The sequence below is a fragment of the Denticeps clupeoides genome, chromosome 1 (assembly GCF_900700375.1).
Source record: "Denticeps clupeoides chromosome 1, fDenClu1.1, whole genome shotgun sequence".
NCBI lineage: Eukaryota > Metazoa > Chordata > Actinopteri > Clupeiformes > Denticipitidae > Denticeps > Denticeps clupeoides.
Window position 1 is genome coordinate 1,358,075 of NC_041707.1, and position 11,567 is coordinate 1,369,641.

Genomic DNA, 11,567 nt, shown 5'->3' on the forward strand with positions numbered 1-11,567 from the left:
TAACAGTCATTTCTTCCGACGAATTTGACCTTTACGAGATCTGGCAACCCAGTACTTTCTCCTCTCGCGATATCCGCCGTCGTGCTACAGGTCGCTCTCGCGAGACCTCGCGGCTGCGTGGGAACGACGTCACGACGCTGCACCCCCTGCCTCCGAGCGGTCCGGCGTGCGGCGCGCCGCGGCTCTGATCCGACTTCGGACACCCGAGAGATCATGCGCCTCCCCGGCGGACCCTACCCCGGCAGCTCCGCGCTCTGACCGGGCGGCCGCGGTGAGTGCGGCGGTCCGGCGCTGCAGCTGCGCGCTCCCGTCAGAGGAGCCGGCGTCCCGTCGGAGCCGCGCCGCGCGTGCACGCGCAGATCACGTGGTGGGACCAGTAGGGCTTTTTGTCATGGATGGAGAGCATAATGAACACCAATTATCGTCATTTGTAATCAAGCACCATCATGTCAGTTGATTTAATTCCACTGACGCCTGCACTGTGCTTTTATTATTATTATTATTATTATTATTATGTTCACTCGACTTCACTACATTACTATACTTAAACGCTTAGTCCTGTTACTCAGGACTACCTGCGGTCACCTAGTGTGCACGGCTTTGGTCGGTGGGAGGAAACCGGAGAACCCCTAGGAGACCCGCGGCGAGAGCAGGCCGGACGGGGACATGGGGGCGTTCCTGAACAAGCCCAAGGTGGAGAAGCACACCGCCCGCGGCGAGGGCAACGGGCTGCGCTTCGGCGTCAGCAGCATGCAGGGCTGGCGGGCGGAGATGGAGGACGCCCACAGCGCGGTGGTCGGGCTGCCCCGCGGCCTGGCCGCCTGGTCCTTCTTCGCGGTGTACGACGGCCACGCCGGCACGCAGGTGGCGCAGTACTGCTGCCAGCACCTGCTGGAGCACATCACCGGCAACGCCGACTTCCAGGCCGGCCCGGGGGACGGGGACGGCGGGGACGAGGAGGAGCCGAGCGTGGAGAGCGTGGTGAGGGGCGTTCGCACCGGCTTCCTGCAGATCGACGAGCACATGCGGGGGCTGCTGGGGAGGCGGCACGCCGCCTGCGCCCGCGACCGCAGCGGCTCCACGGCGGTGGCCGTCATGGTGTCGCCGCGCCACATCTTCTTCATCAACTGCGGCGACTCGCGGGGCCTGCTGAGCCGCGCCGGCGCCGTGCACTTCTCCACGCAGGACCACAAGCCCGGCGACCCGCGGGAGAGGGAGCGCATCCAGAACGCCGGCGGCGCCGTGCTGGTCCAGCGGGTCAACGGGTCCCTGGCCGTCTCGCGCGCCCTCGGCGACTTCGCCTTCAAGCGCGTCCGCGGCAAGGGTCCCACCGAGCAGCTGGTGTCCCCCGAGCCCGAGGTGAGCGCCATCCGCCGCTGCCCGGCGGGGGACGAGTTCGTCGTGCTGGCCTGCGACGGGATCTGGGACGTCATGTCCAACGACGAGCTGTGCGACTTCGTGCGCTCGCGTCTCCAGGTGCACGGTGACCTGGAGAGGGTCTGCAGTGACGTCATTGACACCTGTCTGTACAAAGTAAGAGGCCACGCCCACCCACGCGCGTCGGTGTAGCATGATCTTCGTTTCATTTTCATCCGGGAAGTGGCCATGCATGGAGCGTCCCCATTAACATAATAAAGTGACGTGATTGTCATTGTGATGACAGTCACACGGTGACACAGGGAAATGTGTCCTCTGCATTTAACCATCACCCTTGTTGAGACGGTGCTTTTGCTCAGTGGCACCTTGGCAGATCGGGATTCGAACCGGCAACCTTCTGATTACGGGGCCTGCTTCCTTCACCACTAGGCCACCGCTGCCCCATAAGTCCTGGTGACCCTGAGCCTGGACAGGACGTGAGGACTTGGTGATTTTTCAGGTGCCTTTGAATGTGTGTGTGTGTCTCAGGGCAGCAGGGACAACATGAGCGTGGTGCTGGTGTGTTTGGGCGGAGCGCCCAGCATTTGTCCAGAGGCGGTGAGGAGGGACGCTGAGCTGGACCAGTTCCTGGAGCAGAGAGTACAGGGTGAGTGCAACGCCCGATCCTGACCTTTAACCCCTGCCCAGCACTACCGCAACAGCCGAGTGTTTAACAAACCCGCCTCTGAACCAGAAGACCCAGGTTCGAACCCCACTTACTACCATCGTGTCCCTGAGTGTCTCGAGGGGGGGACTGTCCCCGTCCCTACAGGTTGTAAGTCGCACCGTTTCCCTCTCTGCAGAGATTCTGAGGAGGTCAAGTGGAGGTCAGATCCCTGATTTGGTGAACGTGATGCGTACGCTGGCGACCGAGTCCATCCCCAACCTGCCCCCTGGAGGAGAACTGGCCAGCAAGTGAGACACCAACACACACACACACACACACACCAACACACACCCCAACCCTGGTTCCGTTCTGAGCTGTGTGTTTCCGGCAGGCGAAGCGTCGTTGAAGCCGCGTACAACAAGGTCCAGCCGTGCGCCAGCGAGGACACAGTGAGTAGGATGGGTGTGTGAACGTTGAACACTTCTTCTCCTGCATCTTCACCAGTGAAGCACGGACGGAAACCTGCAGGTCCTGCCGTAACGGTGAACCGTTGCTTTCTGCAGGACAACGCAGTCCTCTTCTTCCGGGGGTTCAGCTAAAGGGAGAAGAACGTCCAACAGACACGACCAGACCAGACCAGTAGAACCGAGCAGAACTCAGGGCAAACAGCGCATTTTCTTTCCGGTTCTTCAAAGTGTGTGTGTGTTGGGTCTCTGATGTTTTTAACTCGTAAGCTGGACCTCAGATCCACACCCTCCATTTTTTTGTTTTTCTTGACGTAACGTATTTTTAAGCAGAATTTCTGTGGACACATCTGGTTCTTCAGGAACATCACGATGGATGAACAGCAGGTCCTAGTGAGATGCCTTTCTGTCCTCATGATGAACTTTACTGACCCTCAACGTGGTGCCTTGATGTCCTGTTCCAGGCTGTGGTGCTAAACACTGGTGCTTTAGAGGAACCTCTATTGTCTGTAGGACACCATGGACCAGTTACGATCCAAATAAAATCCACTCAGGTCTCCGTGTGACTTTATTTTTAATAAAATCCCCGCAGCAGCAAAACATCAGGTTGTTCCAGACTTCAGTGTAAATGGTCATTGACACAAAAACTGAAGACCACTCGCACTTTCACCCAGACACCCCCCAGATATTTATTAATAAAGATTTAGAACATGAACATTTAAAAACGACGTACAAAACATGGACAGAGAGGAGGCTACTTCTGAAATTTGGCGATCAGTTCATCACACAGCTTGGTGAGTTCCTCCACCTCCCTCACCTGAAGATAAAAAGCAGGGTGGAAATCATTTATAGAAGACAAAAGATGCAGCATGTTACACTTATCCTGGTGAGGACCGAAGAAAGAAGAAGTGCGCGAGTGAGACCTTCTGCTCCAGGTTCTTCTCCAGCGACTGCCTTTTCACTTCGTCTCTCTTCAGCTGCGCCTGCAGCCCAGCCACCTCGGCTCGGACGCCAGCGATCTCCACATTCGCCCTGAGGAGGAAGACGTCAGGCGAGCGATCAGACCGAGACATCCAAGATCAGCAGGAAAAGATACACATAGTGGGACAACTTGCCCGGCTCCACTCCACTAGCCGAGACTACTACCACTTTTAAGAAACATCTAGAAACCCACTTGTTTAAAAAGTATTTCAGACGAGTCAAACACACAAAAAAAAATAAATAAAAATCATCCAGCACTTAACAATTCCCTGCATGTTCTATTCCTGACAAGTTTGGTCTTATCAGGACTCTTGGTTTTGCAACCGAATGAGAATTGCTGGCGTCTTCCTATCTGGATAAAAGAGTCTTAAGTGAAGTGAAGTAAATAAACTAAATTAGAATTCTGGATTGGGACTTGGTCCTACAACACTTACCAATAAATCCACTCGTACCTGGACACTAGTTCTGCACGATTAATCTAATCGCAATCGTAAATCACGATGTCAGTCTGTGCGATTACATGAACGCAAAAAGCTGCGATTTAAATTATTAGTACATGGATTGGATCGGCAACATATCCAATCCATTCTCTCAAAGTTTGCGAGTCTCACTTCAGTCGGACGTGACGTGTTTGGTCACATGACTTTCGATTCGGAGACATATGGTTAGACGCCGCATGACGCGCTGCATCGTACGTCAACGTCGCCGCCATATTGCGATAGGCTCTGCTGTGGCGTGAAGCATATACACGTCTATGGAGAGAAGTGCATAAAAATGCCTCACTCTTGTGCTGCTTGGGGCTGGACAAACCGCTGTACGCTCCAAACCAGGGATTACATTTCATAGGTAAGGCTGGACAATTGGTTTGAATATATTTGGCCATTATAAAATCCCGTTTTATTAGTCTTAACCTTAGCTAATCTAGGCTAAGCTAGCGAAGCTATGCATTCCTGAGTTCAAGTCAGCCTCCAAACAACGTTTTGGTTAAACGTAAGAACTATAATACGGGATTTTATAATGGCCAAATATAATCAAAACAGTTGTTTAGCCTTACCAGGGTTTGTCGTTCGACAGTAATGTAAAAGAGTTTTTTGTGATTTATTTAATTTGTAGAATATTGTATTTTGAAAGCACTGGGCATTTCAGGTTATAAGTAGTTTGTATGTTTATCATATCGCAATATTGATCTCAATAATCGCAATATGTCTTTTTCCCCCAAATCGTGCAACCCTACTGGACACTCACAGTGCTCAAAGTACCCAGGGTGCCATGTAAACAGGGTGGTGGTAGCCTAGTGGGTAACACACTCGCCTATGAACCAGAAGACCCAGGTTCCAATCCCACTTACTACCATCGTGTCCCTGAGCAGGACCCTTAACCCTGAGTGTCTCCAGGGGGGACTGTCCCTGTAACTACTGACTAAGTCGCTCTGGATAAGGGCGTCTGGTAAATGCCATAAATGTAAAACCACCACTTTACTCCTCTAAAGCAGCCACTCCTGGTTCGGACTCCAGTAAAAGATATTTGATTGGTTCTGGGATGGAACACGACATGCTTGCGTTCTGAACCAGTAAAAGTTAATTTTCTTACAAATTGATCTTCTCCTCCGCATGAGCCTTCACGGATTGGTAGCGCTGCTCCTCCTTCTTGATCCGGGCCATGTAGTCCTGAGCACACGCCTTCAACGTCTCCTCGTTCTGCCACAAAGCACACAGGGTCTCACACACACACACACACACACACAGTCTTCTGCTCTTCATGCCCAGTTGTCAGCTGCCCACCTTCTTGAAGCCCTCGATGACCTCTTTGTATTTATCCAGGCGCTTGACCAGGTCGAAGAAGGAGCGTTCCATGGAGCTGATGTCGGTCAGGGCCTGCTGCTTCTCCTGCTGGGCCACCTGCAGCTCCTCCTGAAGCTTCCTCACTTCCTCTAGAGCTGCTGCCAGCTGCTCCTGAGCTGCTCCCCGTTCAGCCTGATGGGCTTCTGCGTGTGTGTGAGCGAGACGTACGAGCGTGCACGTTATAAACTGGGTATTAGAACCCTGCAGGTCAAGATCAAAACTCATACCTGTGATTCCGGAGATGAACATTTCGAACTCCGACACGACGGTCCTGCAAACAGAGCAGAAGAAAACCACACCTGAAACCTGGCGGAAGCACCGCCGGTTCTCCTCAGGCTGAATAAAAGGTCATGAGAGTCATAGCTTGTTAAGTGACTGGACACTAAAGGCTGGACTATGCTTTACTAGGTACTGGTCCAGGGGCGGCGCTCTCACCCCATCTCCCGGTTCTTCTGCTGCAGCTCCTCATACTTCAACCTCCACTCCTCCTCCCTCTGCTGGCCCTGGAACAGAAAGTGAGAATCCCACCACTTTATGTACCTTCCTTTGCACTGTGATGCAACAGAAACCAGAAATGGGAGTCAAAGAAGTAGAACCCTGGAATTGGTCACATCTACGGCTGGTGTTTGGGTCCAGGGTGTAAAAGTCCTGGAGCACCTCTGCACTAGACAAATCATGTTACTACTGGAGTAGAGCTGGAGTTGGTTTTACTGGTTCAAGCTTCGTGTGTGATGGGTTTTATTCGAACCTTCAGTGCTTCATTCAAAAAGCACGTTTGAAACGAGACAGAACTACCAGCTGGATGGGTTCAGATGTTGCAGGATGTTTAAACCTTTCGCCTTACAGGTTAGACATAAGGAAACAGAAACGGAGCGTTTGATTGGGCAAGTGAGGCGTGAGTAGAGCACCTCCTCCTGGGCCTTGGCAAGGGCAGCGTCCATGTCCCTCTGGCTGTACTTCAGCAGCTCTATGATGGCGTCTTCGGTCCCTAATGGCTGCTTGAACGTGGACTCCAGCACATCCAGCCCAGCAGGCTCCTGTAGCGGTAGAGCCGCCGTTACAACCGGAGCGCGGTCTACACCAATTAACAGAACACGGTGGGTGACGAGTGGGACTACGTACGGAGACATCACCGAGGAGCGGCAACCCTCCTGAATCCCTACGGACATCAGCTGGTGGCGGCAGCAGCAGGAGCTTCTGGGGCTCCATCCTGAAACATCAGTCTGGGGTCATTTCGATTTTATGGCGGTGGTCTTCAAAAGCGGTCCTACCGACTCCCATTAAGATGAATGAAACACAATCCTTAATAGAAATAAAAGTATGTACTCATACCAACCTGGCAAAAAGGGAGAGGCGTGGCAGGTTGGCCACACCCACCCCGCTGGCAGCTGCGGTGGTTTTTTTAGGACTCTCTCTCAGCAGAGGGTCAAATTTCAGGTAGAGGGACTGCTTCCGCAGAGCAGACTCTTTAAACTGGGGGATGAGGCCAGATATGGTTTAACTATATTTAAAATATAATATTATTATTAATAATAATACAACTCACAGTGCTGGATCCAAACTGCTCCAAATAATCAATCTGCTCGTCAAAGTCAGGAGGCATAACTGAGCAGGGAGAAGGTGCAGGTTATTTTACAAGGAGACCAACCAACACCAAGCACAGCGCTATAAAGCAGGGTGTGAGGCTTCAACAGTTGTATAAACACACCAAATATCGCCATCTTAAAGACCAAATTAGCAATTTAGAACCCTTACACATGGTTCCGGGAACAAACTCCTCCTCCTCCACGCCAGCGGTGGCGCTGTGGGCCTGCGGGGCCGAGCGGAACTCGTCAGGCTGGGGCAGGCTGGGTTGGGCTGGTCGGCTGGAGATCTCCGGGATCGGAAGCTCCACCTCAGGTTGGGTCTCTTCTGCCTGTGGAGGTATTACAGATGTTTATAGCCCAGCGCCCCTGCAGGAGCGGAAGGTCGTGACCTGGAGCAGAAGACCCCCAGTTACCAGTTTGACAGCCGCAGGTTCCTCCACGTGAGACGCGCTGTTCCTGGAATTGAAACAAGATGATTAGAGCAGTCTGTGACTGGAAGAGGCGGATTCTTTCGTTTCTTTTATCCAGACACACACCGCGGCAGGTTCTGAGCATGCTCAGTAGACGTCTGGTCAGCAGACACCAGGCAGCCGCCAGGGGGAGAGCAGACAACCTCTGACTTGGAGCCGAACGGACAGACGTTGGGGTTGTCCAGCTTGTCAACATCACTTGTGTGCGATTCCATAGTAGGAGGGGTTTCTGTGGGCGGGGCATCCTCTGACACCAGCTGGTTCAGGGGCGATGGCAGCTTCTTCTCAGGGACTGTTGGAGGCCTTTTGCCAAGTCTTTTGGGAGGAGGTTTGCGTTTGACACAATCATCAAAGTTGAACTCGAGAACGACAGGACCAGTCTGAGGGGGAGACGTCTGAGAGGAACACTGAGGAGCAGTCAGGACTGGGGCTTCCTGGCTGACTTCTGGACTGCTGTTTGGAGCTTTGGGAGACTCGGATTTCCGGTTCAGTGAAGGAGAGTTCTGGAGCTTGGAGCCTCCAGTATTGAAGGGATTGACAGAGTCCAGGTTGTCAAAATCAAAACTGTATGAGCCTCTGGCTGACAGGGTTGGTTCTGCAGGTTCCACAGTTGAAGGCTCTTCAGGAACCTGTGGTTCTGAGAGAATCACTTGAGGGTTCATCATCTCAATGACCACAGTGCTGTCAGTGGAGCTCACGTTCACGGACGCGTCGGTAACAGAGTTCTCCACTGAAGGAATGAAGGGCAGCGTATCGTCTAGCGCTGAATCGCCTTCAGAGTTCTTCCCGAACACATTCTTGGGCTCAGACTGGCCTATGGAACCCATGGTCAGTTCAGGAGGATCCTGAACATACGATTTAACAGGAGAAAAGCCCATCTTAGTGGAAGACTGGAACGGATTGCAAGTCTCCAGGTTGGCCAGATCCAGCTGATAAATTCCTCTGGTCTGTATGGGTTCTTCAACATCAGGACATCCTCCAGAGTCTGTGGACAGAAGGACTTATGAAGAATCTACAGAGTTTATTCCTAAGCATGTAACGTCTGAAGTTATTTCGCTGTAAGCAGTTTGTTTAGAATGGTTGTTTTCCCCCACTTGTGCTCCTGACCACATGCTTGATAAGGCATCTGCTAACATTCCAGCAGATACTTCACCTGAAGATGACTGGGTGACCAGGACATTCCCACCACCGTGCGGTCCTGAGCTCCTGCACAGAAAAGTTCGAATTTGCTCAGAATTCCAGGACGATGCAGGTATGTTTCGATCACAGATAATCAAATACTCAGGAAACCTGGAGCATTTATGTTCATTTTTACATCCAATCACAGAGCAACTGCAATGCTTCACATGTTTGGAAGCCATGACGAAAGGGAGACGTTTTAGGGGAGGGGCGGGAAATTCTATGGGTGGAAAAAGCATGAGAAAGGGGAGGTAACCTTTCCCCTTATGATGTCATAAGGGGGACATATTCCAGATCAGACTGAACGGTGAAGCAGAATGACCAAAACACTCTTTACACCTATCACCATTTCTAGTCACTGCAGGACCATAGACAGGCTGGGGGAACTCTGATTAAATGTTCAATCATCTCACATTAAACAACATCACATTTTCATGTCAGGGAAGCTTTAAATAAAAAAAAAAAAAAAAAAAAAAAAAAAAACGTGTACTCACTCCTCGGCCAGTTTCAGGGACTCCAGCGCTCTGGTGCAGTCCTCCAGAACACTCATTTTCTTAACAGGGGACAGAATCTTCTTGGAGACAGGGTCTCTTCTGGGAGTCTGGAAACAAACCTGCAGATTAAACAAAAAAAGAGCAATCAGAACAAAAACGGTTCTACAAAATAAGTCACTCTCAAAAATGAACTCCACGGCCGCTGAAAATGACCTTGACACCCTTGGGTACAGTTTTGTTAGCGATGTTCTCGAACTGGGACTGCCGCAGGATGGAAGGCCTCCCAGTCGGCTGCTCTACAGCAAAGAGGTCACAACCCGGTTCTGGTCCAGGGCTGAAGCCCTGATTCTCATCATTCGCAAGCACAGAGCTCATCCTAAACAGGAGAAACAGAGCGAGATGATCAATTCAACTAAGACCTCGCTGGCACACCCAGTGACATCCTTCGCTCTGGCATTCCAGAGAAGAGATATGGACGACGTCACCATCCCAGCGTGAAGTTGTACGTGTCCCTCAGCAGAGTGACTAGATGCACGGACCATTAAACAGAAGCACCAACATAATGCCCTCACTACAGCCCAGTGCCACAGAGGAACAGTGAAATACTGAACTGTTCGGGCGCGTCTACCGGTCGATGCCAGTCCAAGAAAATCCTGCTCGAATGAAAGAAAGGGTGCAGTTATGAAATAACCAGGACATCCAGCGCCTCGCATCTGGACCATAAAGTGGACGGGGACAGGGTGTGGCCCAGGCTTAAAGGAAGAGCCGAACTTTTTGCAAACGTCCAGTAAACATGAAAACACGTCAGCAACGCTAGCACCAAACACGCATGAAGTGGAACCTTCGCCGCCAGTAAAACGCACGCATTAAACTGCGACGAGCGGAGAAACGTGTCGACGTCATAACCTACCTGCACAATGATTACAAATAAAAAGATGAGCAGAATTATTATTACTGTCCGCGCTTCTTTTACTGCATCAGCAACTCGCCGATTTGAACTGCCGCGGTTTCTGACGAGATCCTTGCGGGTTTGAATTTAAACCCTCAAAACCCTCCAATCAAAACCCAGTATGAAGGCAAAGGGGGCGGGACGAAATTTGAACTGTCCAAAGGCGCAGCCCGAGACAAGCGCGGTTGCTTCTGAGTGACACCTAGACCAGCCAATCACGGCTGTCGCCACTGGAAACGCTACGAACAGGCCACTGCGTAGCGAAACAAAAGAGAGTATTTTAAAAAATATAAAATTTAAAAAAGTTAACGGGTTGCTCAGAGTCTGGCGTCGGCACTGGCCATGTAGTTTCTTCACTCAAAGTGTTGCTGTTTGACTTCGAACAGCGACTGGACACAATGACGGGGAATGTGAACTGAGCGCTGGTCCTCCAGCGCCCCCCTCAGACACTCACTCATTTGGGACTGTCAGTATGACAGGATGTCGCTGTATGACGGATGTGTCGGGAAAAAGGCTGAAAATTCTGTTACATTCAATGCTGTCCTGAGAATCTCTTGCAAGGCACACATTTACATTTACAGCATTTACCAGACGCCCTTATCCAGAGTGACTCACAGTCAGTAGTTACAGGGACAGTCCCCCCCCTGGAGACACTCAGGGTTAAGTGTCTTGCTCAGGGACACATTGGTAGTAAGTGGGATTTGAACCTGGGTCTTCTGGTTCACAGGCAAGTGTGTTACCCACTAGACTACTACCACGTTAGATGTGTGTGTGTGTGTGTGTGTGTGTGTGTGTGTGTGTGTGTGTGTGTGTGTGTGTGTGTGTGTGTGTGTGTGTGTGTATATATATATATATATATATAGGGTGATAGTAGACTAGTGAATAACACACTCGCCTATGACTCAGAAGACCCAGTTTCAAAACCCTGAGTGTCTCCAGGGGGGGACTGTCCCTGTAACTACTGATTATAAGTCGCTCTGGATAAGGGCGTCTGGTAAATGCTGTAAATGTAAATATACAGCCTGATTTGCATTTACCAGACGCCCTTATCCAGAGCGACTTATAATCAGTAGTTACAGGGACAGTCCCCCCCTGGAGACACTCAGGGTCTTCTGGTTCATAGTGCGAGTGTGTTACCCACTAGGCTACTACCACCCTTGATATATTGGTTGCTTTGGTGGGGCCCATTAATTAGAATCAAATTTGGAAAAGTGGTAAAAATGATTTTTGGTTTTACATTATATTTATTATTGTTCAGTGTGATTCAGGCTGATTATAAATGACCTTTTTTGGAGACACATTGCATGACTATGAAGATACTGGAAATATAAGAAAGCATGTCGAGTGTAAACTGGTGTAAATGTCCCCACACTGACCAGCAGAGGGAGTAACCAGACAACAGCAAGGACTCAACTGAAGCCAGGAAAAGACCAAATGTGCAAGTTTTAATATCAGATGTGCAGCATCTACGCAGCTCATCTGTGTTCGTGGAGAAATGCCTAAAACATAATTATATCTGAGATCTGCACATCATGATGTTTTGGATTGAATGGCCATAGCATTGCAGGTGGAGTTTACAT

The 11,567-nt window shown here is 50.9% G+C and overlaps 2 protein-coding genes across 3 annotated transcripts; one reads left to right on the forward strand and one right to left on the reverse strand.

Annotated features, from left to right (window-relative positions):
• Positions 1 to 46: 46 nt before the first annotated feature.
• On the forward strand, positions 47 to 3,045 carry LOC114800600 (protein phosphatase 1A-like). 2 transcript variants are annotated; one of them, XM_028998222.1, is made up of 5 exons: positions 47 to 1,533; positions 1,906 to 2,023; positions 2,220 to 2,331; positions 2,415 to 2,485; positions 2,587 to 3,045. In XM_028998222.1, the coding sequence occupies exons 1-5, from the start codon at positions 667 to 669 to the stop codon at positions 2,664 to 2,666; spliced, it is 1,248 nt and encodes a 415-aa protein (XP_028854055.1). In that variant the 5' UTR covers positions 47 to 666; the 3' UTR covers positions 2,667 to 3,045. The 2 variants fall into 2 exon arrangements, with proteins under 2 accessions (XP_028854055.1, XP_028854143.1); XM_028998310.1 differs by having other exon boundaries at positions 2,415 to 2,472.
• Positions 3,046 to 3,162: 117 nt separating this feature from the next.
• On the reverse strand, positions 3,163 to 10,074 carry LOC114800546 (transforming acidic coiled-coil-containing protein 3-like). The gene is made up of 17 exons (XM_028998087.1): positions 9,949 to 10,074; positions 9,252 to 9,414; positions 9,039 to 9,157; positions 8,519 to 8,571; positions 7,432 to 8,350; positions 7,309 to 7,351; positions 7,065 to 7,224; positions 6,856 to 6,914; positions 6,646 to 6,782; positions 6,432 to 6,519; positions 6,218 to 6,346; positions 5,745 to 5,812; positions 5,537 to 5,580; positions 5,250 to 5,452; positions 5,059 to 5,165; positions 3,411 to 3,519; positions 3,163 to 3,304 (listed from the first exon to the last, which is right to left on the reverse strand). The coding sequence occupies exons 2-17, from the start codon at positions 9,411 to 9,413 to the stop codon at positions 3,242 to 3,244; spliced, it is 2,463 nt and encodes an 820-aa protein (XP_028853920.1). The 5' UTR covers position 9,414; positions 9,949 to 10,074; the 3' UTR covers positions 3,163 to 3,241.
• Between the last annotated feature and the right edge of the window lie 1,493 nt (positions 10,075 to 11,567).